Source organism: Acomys russatus, chromosome 1 (assembly GCF_903995435.1).
Source record: "Acomys russatus chromosome 1, mAcoRus1.1, whole genome shotgun sequence".
Taxonomy (NCBI): domain Eukaryota; kingdom Metazoa; phylum Chordata; class Mammalia; order Rodentia; family Muridae; genus Acomys; species Acomys russatus.
The window spans coordinates 93,543,051-93,556,047 of NC_067137.1; the positions used below are offsets into that span (position 1 = coordinate 93,543,051).

The 12,997-nt window shown below is 47.1% G+C and overlaps 1 protein-coding gene and 1 non-coding gene across 2 annotated transcripts in view; one reads left to right on the top strand and one right to left on the bottom strand.

The window, feature by feature from the left end:
* Positions 1 to 8,972, top strand: part of Psen1 (presenilin 1) — a 45,613-nt gene extending 36,641 nt beyond the window's left edge. The window contains exons 7-11 of the mRNA XM_051148899.1: positions 383 to 481; positions 882 to 968; positions 3,056 to 3,229; positions 6,229 to 6,347; positions 8,544 to 8,972. Coding sequence (XP_051004856.1) covers positions 383 to 481; positions 882 to 968; positions 3,056 to 3,229; positions 6,229 to 6,347; positions 8,544 to 8,699 — 635 coding nt within the window. The 3' untranslated portion in view covers positions 8,700 to 8,972. The remainder of the gene's footprint in view (positions 1 to 382; positions 482 to 881; positions 969 to 3,055; positions 3,230 to 6,228; positions 6,348 to 8,543) is intronic.
* A 1,871-nt stretch (positions 8,973 to 10,843) lies between these two features.
* LOC127197691 (U6 spliceosomal RNA) lies at positions 10,844 to 10,950 on the bottom strand. The gene has a single exon (XR_007831722.1). It is a non-coding gene; the product is annotated as a U6 spliceosomal RNA (small nuclear RNA).
* Between the last annotated feature and the right edge of the window lie 2,047 nt (positions 10,951 to 12,997).

A 12,997-nucleotide genomic window follows, 5' to 3' on the forward strand; every position in this document is an offset into this window, starting at 1 on the left:
GAGAGCTGCTCTAGAATAGTGGTATCTTTCTGTCTCTGCCTTTTTCCTTCAAGCTGAAAGACTTGTGTCTAGACCCCAGTAATCACACAGTAGACTGAGCACACAGCAGTAAGGCCAAAGTGTAATTTGCACAGGTCTTTCGTGGGTTCTATTTATTTCTGTTTGGGTTGCTTTTTCTCTTACTTGCTTAACTGCAGGTATTTTCAGTCACCCAACATATTTTTGTAATACATTAGGCCTGTCTCCTCAGTTAAGTCCTCCCTGCATATTTTCATTTACACATTTTAGTCCGTATATTTTACTGGGTGTCTTTTTTTTTTTTTTTTTTTTTTTTTTTTTTTTTTTTTTTTTTTTCTCTCTCTCTCTCTCTCTCTGTTTCTAGATTTGGTGGCTGTTTTGTGCCCCAAAGGTCCACTTCGTATGCTGGTCGAGACGGCTCAGGAGAGGAATGAGACTCTCTTTCCAGCCCTCATCTATTCCTGTAAGTATGCTGGAGCCACACTGTGTCAGTGCCTTCAGTTTGAACGTGCCCGTGAAGGTCAGAAGTCACAGGAGAGCGTTGGATTCCTGGAACTGGATTTATGGATGGTTCTGAGCCACCTGTGGGCGCTGGGAATCAAACCCGGGTCCTCTGAAAGAGCAGTAGTGCATTCATGGCTCTTAACCCGTATTCCACCTCTCCAGCCTCAGTGCATTCAGGTTTCTACTGGTTTCTTAACCTGCAGTTCAACATTTTTAATCCTCATTTACTTCTGATTGTTTAGCACTTGAGACGACATCATGAAGACCAGAGGTTTCCGTAGAGAAATAATGGCCTCTTGCTTGCTAGGGCAGTGTTCTGGGCTTTGAGAACTCACCTGCAGCTTTGTCTTTCTCAACAGCAACAATGGTGTGGTTGGTGAATATGGCTGAAGGAGACCCAGAAGCCCAAAGAAGGGTACCCAAAAACCCCAAGTATAACACACAAAGTAGGTGACACTCATTTGTAATGTCCTAGTTGTACAGGCTCTTTGCCATTTGTAGATAAATATTTGGTTACAAAGCAGTAATTTCAACCTTCTTTTTGGTCACACTCTTTGCTAGAGCGCAGGGCCAGAGTACTTGCCTGCCGTTTGAGAAGCCCTGGACGTAGGGGAAGTGAGACAATGAAAGATAGTCACAGAGACTCTCCTGGGGAAACTGGCCATCCCCAGTACAGGCACATAGGGCCACTCAAGGAGCTGGAAGTCCCCAAGCCACCTGTCCACACTGGGCCAAGATGCTGCCATTGATGTGGTTTGGGGTTTTTTGTTTGTTTGCTTTTTGTTGTTGTTGTTTTAAGATATGTTTTTTTTTTTTTTTTTTTTTTTTTTTTAATTAAGCTCTCTTCCTCACCCTCTAAATATATAAAAACGAGGTGGAGGCAAGAGGATTGTGATTCAAGGCCAGGCTTAACTGTGTGGAGACCCTGTCCCCAGAAGGGTAGGCATGAAGGTGGGGCCTTTTGTCTCTGGTACCTGAAAACATTTGATGGGAGGTGTGGTGATGCTTACACTGAGAAGGGCAGTATCTAAGTGGGCTGGATAGTGGTGACGACCAAGGATTGTGGCCACTACAGAAGACAGTAAGGAAAACGTCCACCAGAAGCTGTGTCACAAAGAAGGGCGGTGTGGTGTGAAAGGGAAGCAGAGGGAATCTTCTTTAAAAGAGAAACCTTAGGAAGTTGAAAAAGAAAAACATTGAAATTTCAAAGAGAACAGTGGGCCTTGGTTGAGTTGCTGTGTAGGTTACAGAGCCAAGAGACCTGCATCTGGGGCGTGGCAAGAGGATACGTGGTGCTGGGAACTCAGCTCTGTGGCTTAAAGCTGGCAGGTCTCAGTTCTACAGAGCGTGAAGCAGCAGAACAAGATGACACTTGACCTGTAACAGACCGAGGACAGGAGAGGATGTGGAAATGGTTGCTACAAGCCTGATTTAAAAGAAAAGTGTATATATATATATAAACTTTATGTGTGTGAGTGTTTTGCCTGCATGTATATGTGTGCACAAGCATGCCTGGTACCTGCAGAGGGCATCAGAGCCTATGGATTTATGGGTGGTTGTCAGCCACCATGTGTGTACTGGTAACCAAACCCAAGTCCTCTGGAAGAGCCATCTCACCAGACCCAAGTTTTGGTATCATATCAAGCTAAAGAAAAAAGATTGTATGTCTTAATCAGGGTCTCTGTTGCTGTGAAAAACACCAGGACCAAAGGGGAGGAAAGGGTTTGTTAGGCTTACTCTTCCACAGCAGTGTTCGTCACTGAGACAAGACAGGACAGGAACTCAAACAGGGCGGGAACCTAGCAGCAGGAGCTGAGCTGAGGCTGTGGAGGGGGTTGCTTACTGGCTTGTTCAGCCTGCTTTCTTATACAGCTCGGAGATGTCCCGACCCACAATGGCTAGGCCTTCCCCATCAATCACTAATTAAGAAAATGCCCTATAGGCTTGCCTACAGTTCCACCTTGATCATGTGGGACATTTTCTCAGTTGGGGTTCCCTGCTCTCTGGTGACTCTTAGCTTGTGTCACATGGATGTAGAACTAGCCATGCACGTTTATTATACAAGTGTGAATGTAGTTTTGGTGTGTTAAGATTCTCTTTCAGCAGTGCTGACTGACCACTAGGTGTATGCCCAGTGCTTCCTAAGCTCGGGGATAGAGTACTGAGGACGACATTTCTTGCTGGTGTTCACAAGGGCGCAGGGCCTTTACCATTTCCTGCTCTGCCATCTTTGACGTTACTGGTTGTCCGCAGCCCTCGTCTTTTTGTGGTCCTGATAGTTGCAGTGCTGGGTATTATATCCAGACTGCATGCAAGAAGGCAGAAGCCATTTCTTCCTTCCTTAAAAAGAGGAAGGAAATGGGGAAATGTCAACACTCATAGACAGCACCAAGTCATAGTTCCTCAGCTGTAGAACTTATATTGAGAAAAAGAACGGTGGAATTGCTGTGCTTGCCTTAACCAGCTCTGCCCTCTGGAATACAGAAGAAGTGTATCTGAGTATTTGCTCTAACTGCCTCTTTCTCTCTTAAAGGAGCGGAACAGGAGACACAGAGCAGTGACACTGGCAACGATGATGGTGGCTTCAGTGAGGAATGGGAAGCCCAAAGGGACAACCACCTGGGGCCTCATCGCTCCACTCCTGAGTCAAGAGCTGCTGTCCAGGAGCTTTCTGGCAGCATCCTGACTAGTGAAGACCCAGAGGAAAGTATGTGTGTCACCTCTCCATCTGCAGTCATGGCTGTCTTTTCTTACTGGATTTTTGAGACAGGGTTTCTCTGTATAGCCTTGGCTGGCCTGGACTTACTTTGTAGGCTGGGCTGGCCTTGAACTCACAAAGATCTGTCTTCCCTCCCTTAGCGCTGAGACTATAGGCAGGCACTACCACACCCGGGTGCCATGCCATGGCTTTCTTTAAATTTCATCTCTTGAGAGTACATTGAGTTCTTCTGGGAAAATAGCTTATTCAGGGGTTTGCCACACAAGTATGAGGGCCTAAGTTTAGTCTTCAACATTCACATTAAAAAAAACAAAACAAGGGTTGGAGAGATGGCTCACCGGTTAAGAACACTGTCTGCTTTTCCAGAGGTCCTGAGTTCAATTCCCAGCAACTACATGGTGGCTCACAGCCATCTATAGTGAGATCTGGTGCCCTCTTCTGACCTGCGGGTGTATGTGCAGATAGAGCACTCATATATATTAAACAAACAAACAAACAAACAAATAAATAAATAGATACATCTTTTAAAAAACAAAACAAGGTCAGCACAGCCTTATACACATGTAACTCCAGTGCTGGGGAGGTAGAGGCAGGACAGTCCCTGGGGCTTGCTGACCAGCCAGCCAGTCTAACTGAGTCCATTCCAAGCTCCAGCTGAAACCTTGTCTCCAAAACTAAGATAAAGAATGATTGAAGAAGACACTGGGTATCAACCTTTGGCCTCTGTACACCGTGCACACACATAGCACACACCCCCAGCTCCCCGTCTTTTAATACATACACACAAAGGAGAGAGAGAGTATGGTGAATTAAGAGTGTAAGCAGATAAAGCTGCTGACAAAGTCTGTTTACTCTAGAGTTCTGTTTCTAAAGGGCACACACATATTATAGCTTCCAGAACTTTTCTTGCGTGTTTGTATGGGAGGGTATGCATTATGTGTGTGCAGATATGTTCGCCTAGGTGAGTGATAATGAAGCCTCGAGGTCAGTGTTAGGTGTCTTTCTTGTTTGTCAATCACCGTTTGTCTCTCACTGCATCTTTGATTAGGTTTTTATTAAGATAGGCTGTCTCTGTTTCCTCTGTAGATGAAACAGATTTCAGTACTTTATGCAGCAGCAAACTTCTCAGCTGCTGATTTTTTTTGGTAGCTGCAGTGTTGTTGTTGTTGTTGTTGTTGTTGTTGTTGTTGTGATGGTGGTGGTGGTGATGATGATGATGATGACAGAGTCCCTCATTGAATCAGGAGCTAGCTGGCCATGGTGACTGGGCTGGCTGGTAAACATGCTCCTGGGATCCATCTGTCTCTGTCTTTTCCCTCATCCACTCCCCTAGTGCTGGGATTACAGATGTGTACTATGTCCAGTGCTGGGGTTACAGATGTGCACTATGACCAGTGCTGGGGTTACAGATGTGCACTATGTCCAGTGCTGGGGTTACAGATGTGCACTATGTCCAGTGCTGGGGTTACAGATGTGCACTATGTCCAGTGCTGGGGTTACAGATGTGCACTATGTCCAGTGCTGGGGTTACAGATGTGCACTATGTCCAGTGCTGGGGTTACAGATGTGCACTATGTCCAGTGCTGGGGTTACAGATGTGTGCTATGTCCAGTGCTGAGGTTACAGATGTGCACAGTGTCCAGTGCTGGGGTTACAGATGTACACTATGTCCAGTGCTAGGATTACAGATGTGCACTGTGTCTAGTGCTGGGATTACAGCTGTACAGTCTCCGGTGCTAGGATTACAGATGTGCACTATGTCCAGCTTCCAGGGGTGCTGGAGATCAAAACTCAAGTCCCCATGCTTGCACTGCAAGCACTTTACCCACTGAGCCGTCTCCCCGGCTCCAAGACAACTTTCATTTAAATTTTTTTTTATTTTATTTTATTTTGGTTTTTCAAGACAGGGTTTTTCTGTGTAGCCTTGGCTGTCCTGGACTCCCTCTGTAGACCAGGTTGGCCTTGAACTCACATCGATCTGCCTGCCTCTGCCTCCTGAGTTCTGGGATTAAAGGGGTGCGCCACCACGCCTGACTCCAAGACAACTTTCTAAAGGTCGGAATGTAATCAGTCACTAAAGGCATCATATTATATGATTATGTATATGAAACTCCAGGAAAGGCAAATTCATAGAAATAGAAAATGAGGGAACAAAACCAAAATGGTGGCGACTTTAATCCCAGCACTTGGGAGGCAGAGGCATGTGGGTCTCTGAGTTCCAGACCAGCCAGAGCTACATAGTAAGATAAGACCCTGTCTCAAAAAAAATTTAAGAAAGAAAGAAAGGAAGAAAAGAAAATCACCTTGTGGTTACTGCCAGTTTCGACAGGGGCAGTGACACTGGGTGCCTCACTGGCCTCTGGTGTGGATTGTGATGACAAGTATTTACTCTGAGCTTTCACACCTTACGGAGGATTTCACAAGTTGGACCTCAGTCAGGCTGCATACAAGGCCCTGTAACAGTTCAGTGGTAAGTTCTGGGTGTAAGCTAGGTATTGAGAGAAGTCAGACATGTTGTCGTTAGTTAACCTTCTGTGGTATTGAGATGAACGGCAGCATCTCCTGAGACTTCAGAGTTATACAGACTCGCAGAAGATAAAGAAAAAAATCTTTCTGAGGCCTGAATTGTATCTATCATTTATTGACCTCTCATTCAGTATGGGACTGTGTTTTTCATTCATTTGGCTTTGGTTATTTTAGGCAGAATCTCACCGAGTTGTCCAGGCAGGCCTCAAACTCCTAGTCTTAAGCCATACTCCTACTCAGCCTGCTGAGGAGCTCAGCTCAGGGCTCATGCCACCATGCATGAATTATGAAATCACAGCAGCGGGTGTGGTGGCACAGGAGTCCTGGGGTCTGAGTGGATGAGGCAGGAGGTTCACAAGTTCAAGGCCAGCCTGGGCTATATAACAAGACCCTGTCTAAAAAAAAAAAAGCATAGGAAAGAATGACAGACTTCCTTACATCTTTCATCTTTCTTTTTTTAGGGGGAGTAAAGCTTGGATTGGGAGATTTCATTTTCTACAGTGTTCTGGTTGGTAAGGCCTCAGCAACCGCCAGTGGAGACTGGAACACAACCATAGCCTGCTTTGTAGCCATATTAATCGTAAGTATGTACTAGCAAAATAGGTCAGAGCACTGCTTCTGCACACCTGTGTAGTAGTTCTCTTGTGTTCACACACGGTGGCAAGCGTGTGACAGAGAACAACTCTTTGGGAGCTGAGTCTTCCCTTCCACCTGAGGCAGGGCCTCTCTTGTTTTTGCCGCTGAGCCATGCATGCCAAGCCAGCTTCCCACCTGTTCTGCTGTCTCCACTTCCCACATCTCCATAGAGACGTGAGGATTACAGGTGAGCGCTCACTGCCTCCAGCTTTTTACCTGAGGATCGAGTCGTCAGGCTTGGGTGGCAAGTGCTTTTGCTTGCCAAGCTATCTTCCGATCCTCACAATTTCCTTTTGACTCCAGGTAGGCTAAGAATTCCACTCCCTTGAGAAGCTTTTTGAAACCAAGGTGATTAGACCCTGCCCAAGTAGCTCTCCACTCTGGCCACACAGTCAAGTCACCTGATGCTTCCCGCTAGCTGTGTCTTATCTGTGAGGAAGTGTATTGCTAAGTCTAAATGGCCTGGAGCATCGTGTGCCTGCTGTGCCCTCTTCCCACACTAGCTCTTGGTCTCAGTCCTGTGCTCATCTTTGTCCTACCCTGAGATAGCATCATTAATTAGTTTTGAGTGGGTCTTAAAAGTTCGCCAGAAGATTGTGATTAAAAACTACTTTGAGCCAGGTGGTGGCGCACACCTTTAATCCCAGCACTCAGGAGGCAGTGACAGGCAGATCACTGTGAGTTTGAGGCCAGCCTGGTCTACAAAGTGAGTCCAGGACAGCCAAGGCTACACAGAGAAACCCTCTCAAAAAATAACAAAATAGGGCCTGGAGAGATGGCTCAGTGGTTAAGAGCACTGTCTGTCTTCCAGGGGTCCTGGGTTCAATTCCCAGCAAGCACATGGTGGCTCACAACCATCTATACCCTCTTAATGCCCTCTTCTAGTGTGCAGGTGGACATGCAGATAGAGCACTCATACATTTTTTTTAAAAACATAAAGACAGGAAGTAAGGACAGACAGATGGACTTTGGGAGGCCAGCAGCACGGGACTCAAGAAGGACTCTGCTGGTCTATGAGTGGAGTCATAGAGGGTTCAGGGGTTTCACATCTGATGCGCAGCCTGCAGCAGGGTTGCTTCAGGACCGCAGGTGTGGAGTGAGAGAGGCTAGCCCAGTGCATAGTCCTATCTTGCTTATACCTGTGTCTTTCAAAACTGACTTAGAAAGCTAAATGTGTTGGTGTTCACATTTTAATCCTGGTATTCTGCAGGCAAAGGTAAGTGGATCTCTGAGGTCAAGGCCAGCCTGGTTAAATTCGAGGCTACATAGTGAGATCCTGTCTCAAAACCAAAAACCTGACTTAATAGTAGCATATTAGGCCAGATGTGGTGGTGCACACCTTTAATCTCAGCACTGGGGAGGCAGAGGCAGATGGATCATTGTCAGTTTGAGGCCAGCCTGGTCTACAAAGAGAGTCCAGACCAACCAAGCTACACAAAGAAACCCTGTCTCAAAAAAACAAAAAAAAACCAGCCAAAAAAAATAGTAGCATGTGAAATATTCTTACTGCTTGGAGTTGGGGTATACAGTTCAGTTGCTAGAGTGCCTGCCTGGCATGTACAAAGCCTCGCATTCAATCCGCAGCCACATAAAACAGACACAGTGGCACAAACACGCACTATGGAGATAATGGGAGAAGGACCACAAGTTCAAGGTCATCCGTAGCTATATGGAAGATTTGAGGCCAGCCTGGGTTATATGAGATGGTCTCAAAAAAAATTTTTTTTTCCTGTTTAATCCAGGCATCGGTGCACACTTATGTGGAGACAGGAGGATGTAGAGTTTGAGGCCAGTCTGGGCTGCGTATATAAATGAACAAAAAAAGCAGCAACTACATTTTTGTAGAGGATCACACTCAGCATGCACCGGGCCCTGGGCTCCATCGTCTGTCCCCTCTCACCACCCTGTCTCTTGAGCCCACTTTTACTGCATTGTCCAGGCTCAGGTAATCCTGCCTCAGCCTCCTGAGTAGCTGGTATGTTGCCATCAGGCCCAGTTCCAGAAGCTTCTTTTTTTTTAAATCATGACTAGATTTCATGAAATGTTGTTGTAAACATGAGCCTCAAGAAGAGTATTCCTGACCCTAGCGCTTGTAGCTGTGTGACGTGCTGACAGTCTGAGCATGCCTCTGTCTCCACAGGGTCTGTGCCTTACCTTACTGCTCCTCGCCATTTTCAAGAAAGCATTGCCAGCTCTCCCCATCTCCATCACCTTTGGGCTTGTTTTCTACTTTGCCACAGATTATCTTGTGCAGCCCTTTATGGACCAACTTGCGTTCCATCAGTTTTATATCTAGCATTTCTGCAGTTAGAACCCGTGGATATTCCTCCGTTGATTATAAAAACAAAAAACAAAAAACCCTGAGGAGGACGTAGATGATCTTCCTGTGTCCTCAGCTAACAAAGTCGAGACTCCTGCTGGACTGTGGCAGCTTCCTCCCGAGCCTCGCCGGCCATCTGCACTGTTGGACTTCGGAAGGAAATGTCTACAGAAAATGCTTTCCAACATTCATCATTGCATCGGCAATGTCCCTCAGTGCAAACTACCAGACTTAAGGGACAAGGACAAGGACAAGGAAACGTGCTGGGCCAAGAAGTTGCTGTGCACTGCCAGTAGCAGTTTGACTCGGCACAGAGACTTCACCTATGCTGGGAACTCTGAAGAGGTTAAATGAAGTGATAAGAACCAAACAGAACTGCCATCGTTCACGCCACATCAGGAATAAAACATGTACTAGCTCAATCCTGCATGGTCAGGAGGGTCCGTGAAGGTGAGGCACTGGGCCCGGGCCTTGCCCTCACGCTCTTTTGCCTCCCACCTGTAAGTTTCAAATAAGGACACCACCCCACACCAACCCTCCTGTCACATCGTGGCTTTGGCCATTTTTGTTCTTGAGCGCTGATAGTTGTCTGTGGTCCCATTTCTCCCAAGGCCAGTCTGGACGCGTGGGGTCGCTCTACCCTGAGAGGTGCGACCTCAGGCTCCAATGTCTATAACTTGTGGAAATTACATAAACTCACCCGTCCCCTGTCATCCTGAAGCAGATTGTGGATTTTGCACAAATTCCTCGTTTTTAGACACACTTGCAAGCTTACTTTGCCCTGTGCTTCCTCTCCCCACCTCTCCCTTGTCCCATGGTAGTTCTCTTTGACAGCAGACAAGGCAGCTCTGGGAGGTAGCCAGTGACCCTGATAACCCAGGGTTTCCCTCATATGATGCAAATAATGTGTCGAATCAGTGCTGTCAGCCTTGCTGTCATAGCTCCTTCGGTGGCAAAGAGGATGTGTGCCCAAAGAATTAAAGTGATAAGTGGCTGGTGACACACTTTCTGTCCTGGTTTTTCTTTTGTTACTGCAACCCACTGGCAGGGTCAGAATTTAAGCTGGGGCTGGGATAGAGCTCAGTGGTAGAGTGTTTGTCTAGCAAAGCCCTTTCTTCAATCCCCAGCATTGGGAAAAAAAACAAAGCCACAGATCGGAGTTAGTACCCAATGCTAATATAGTTTGTCAGTTTATGAACCAGTTGTGTCAGTGAAAATACAAGAGTTTGGAGAAAAACTGTTTCTTAGCTGTGGGAGAACCTGATGTCAGGACTAAACCAGCTGCCAAGATGAAAGAACAGGGGCCTCCCACAGCCGCGGGGCAGGGGCAGAGTGACTAACCGCACAGCAGGCGTAAAGGACGAGGCTGTGCTTTCTCAGGAATCTTAGCTTTGTGGCTTCTGGAATGCCTCTTCCCTCACCATGCATCATGTGTGAAGTGGGCAGTGGCCGTGCTGCTGAGTTTAGAGCTAAGCTCCATGCTGTGGGTCGCTTAGGCAGAGTGCACAGACTGAGCAGTAGTCCAGTGTGCTTGGGGCAGCCGCCTCAGCCAGATCAGCTGAAAACTGAGAAACTAATGTGGCTCAAGAAAGGCCTGCTTGCTGGCTCTCCCTCCCAGCCTATCCTATGAACCAGTTTGAGATTCTCTTTTTTTTTAAATTTTTATTTTTATTAATTTATTCTTGTTACATCTCAATGGTTATCCCATTCCTTGTATCCTCCCATTCTTCCCTCCCTCCCATTTTCCCCTTATTCCCCTCCCCTATGACTGTTCCTGAGGGGGACCTCATCCCCCTGTATATGCTCATAGGGTATCAAGTCTCTTCTCGGTAGCCTGCTATCCTTCCTCTGAGTGCCACCAGGTCTCCCCCTCCAGGGGACGTGGTCAAATATGAGGCACCAGAGTATGTGAGAAAGTCATACCCCACTCTCCACTCAACTGTGGAGAATGTTCTGCCCATTGGATCTGGGTAGGGGTTTAAAGTTTACTGCCTGTTTTGTCCTTGGCTGGTGCCTTAGTTTGAGCAGGACCCCTGGGCCCAAATCTGCCTATCATAATGTTCTACTTGTAGGTTTCTAGGACCCTCTGGATCCTTCTACTTTGCTATTCTCCCATGTTTAAAAATATGGAACGCTTCACGAATTTGCGTGTCATCCTTGCGCAGAGGCCATGCTAATCTTCTCTGTATCGTTCCAATTTTAGTATATGTGCTGCCGAAGCGAGCACGAGATTCTCTTTATAGAGTTTTGAAAGCTTATTTTGGGTAATACAATAGTATTGGGGTGTGTGTGTGTGTGTGTGTTACTCTTGATTAAACCTAGGGCTTTGGGCATGCTAGCAGTGCGAAAGGTCCTGTGTCAAAGAGCAAGGTGGACGGCTCCTGAGGAACCAGGCCATACAAAACAAGCAAACAAGAGCTGAGGGTATAGCTCTTTGGTAGAGCATGGTGCACCCCACATCCTCAAGGCTCTCGGTTCAGTTCCCAGACTATATTTAAAGAATATAAACTCAAACAGGCTCATCTCAAGCTGATGAAAAGAGCAGGGAGAGTAAGAGCCACACAAGGGAAGAGGAGGCTTGTGGTGGAAGGTTCTATTGTTTTTATTATCGTGCATATGTGTGGGTACACATGCCACAGCCCACATGTGGAGATCAGAGGACAGCCCTGTGGTGTCACCTCTCTCCACAGAGAACCAAACTCAGGTCACCAGGTACAATTGTAGGCAAGGACCTCTGACCTACCCAGCCACCTCACCAGCTTTTTTTTCCCCAAGACCTTGCCCTCACCCAGACAGCAGATTGGAAGTTTTGATTCAAAGCACCTTTTCTGCTCTCAGCTAGAGCAGTTAACGTAAGGGTCCTAAGTGTCCTGTGTTTCGTGACAAGAGAGTACAGGCTGTGTATGTGTGTGCAGGTGTCTAAGTCCAGGAGAGAGGTGGCCACGAGCTAGGCAGCACCTGGGATGAAGCCGCTGACCTCAACCCTCTTAGTGCAGAGACAGTGGAAAGGACAGCGGAAGTGTTTACCTGTGGGCTGTAGGAGTTGGCGGGGAGGAGAGGCTCTCCTTCCTGTTTTTGATCCTGCTGTGGTAGAGAGCTCCTAGGGGCACAGCATTCACTCTCAACGACTAAATTTCTCCAAGAGCAAAGGATAGCAGCCAAAAGCAATCTGTTGACTTCATCACAGAAGGAACCAAGGTCGCGGCTTTACTTTTAAACTTCGCTCGAAAGTTTAGTGTGCTTTTGTGAGAGGTGTCCACATGACTCGAAAGTTTAGTGTGCTTTTGTGAAAGGTGTCCACATGACTCGAAAGTTTAGTGTGCTTTTGTGAGAGGTGTCCACGTGAATGGTGTGTGTTCTGTCTCTGGTCTTCATTGTGTGTGTGTGATAGGCCCTCCCATGTAGCAGGATCCTCCTGCCGCCTTCACCTGTAACTGCTCGGGATCACAGACATGGGCCATCATGCTGAGTTTTAGACATGTGTATGTATGATTACTTTGTGTGTAGGCACAAAGCTCGTACCTGGTCATGAGGTCAGAGTACAGTTAACAGCAGTTGGTTCTGTCCTCCCACCCTGTGGGTTCCAGGAATTGAACTTAGATCCTCAGGGTTGGAGGCTCTTTCACCCACTGAGCCATCTCGCCAGCCTGATGTATATTCTTGACCCTAATTTGTTGACTGTGCAATTGACATTAAACTGCCAAATGAGGTCTTCCAAGGTCAGGCTTCTAAGGGAAGTCCATCTCTGACCCCTGGAGCCAGGCTTTGTGATCTAACTCTGCAAGGAAAGCTGAGAAACTGAGGGCTTTGTTCTGTCTCCTGTATGCTTGGCATGGTGCTGGAGCACTGCTTGCCCTCTCTCCATCCATTCTCCCTCCCTTCCCCCCCCCCCCCCATTTCCCTTCCTTTTCCTATTCTTTCCTCTTCCCCTTTCTAAAAGAAAACCCCTGGCTGTCCTCAGACTCACTGTGTAACTGAAGACGATCTTGAACTCCGTGCTTCCCCCTCCCACATGAACCGTTGTGTCCAGCTCCTCTTGTGCTGGCATCAAATCTGGGCTGTACGCATGACCCCACACATCTTGACTCCTTGGAGACTTACACAATGAGTGTTAGAAGGTGACTTCCTTCAGAAACGCATCCTTTTAGACATCCTTTCAGCGAGTCATCGTGTCGTTTGCCCCCCTCCCCCCCACCTTAAATGAGTTTTTGTATGGTCTGTGCAGAACGCCTGACCATCTCTTGTTACTCTCAGTGGGTCTTTAGTGCTAGTTT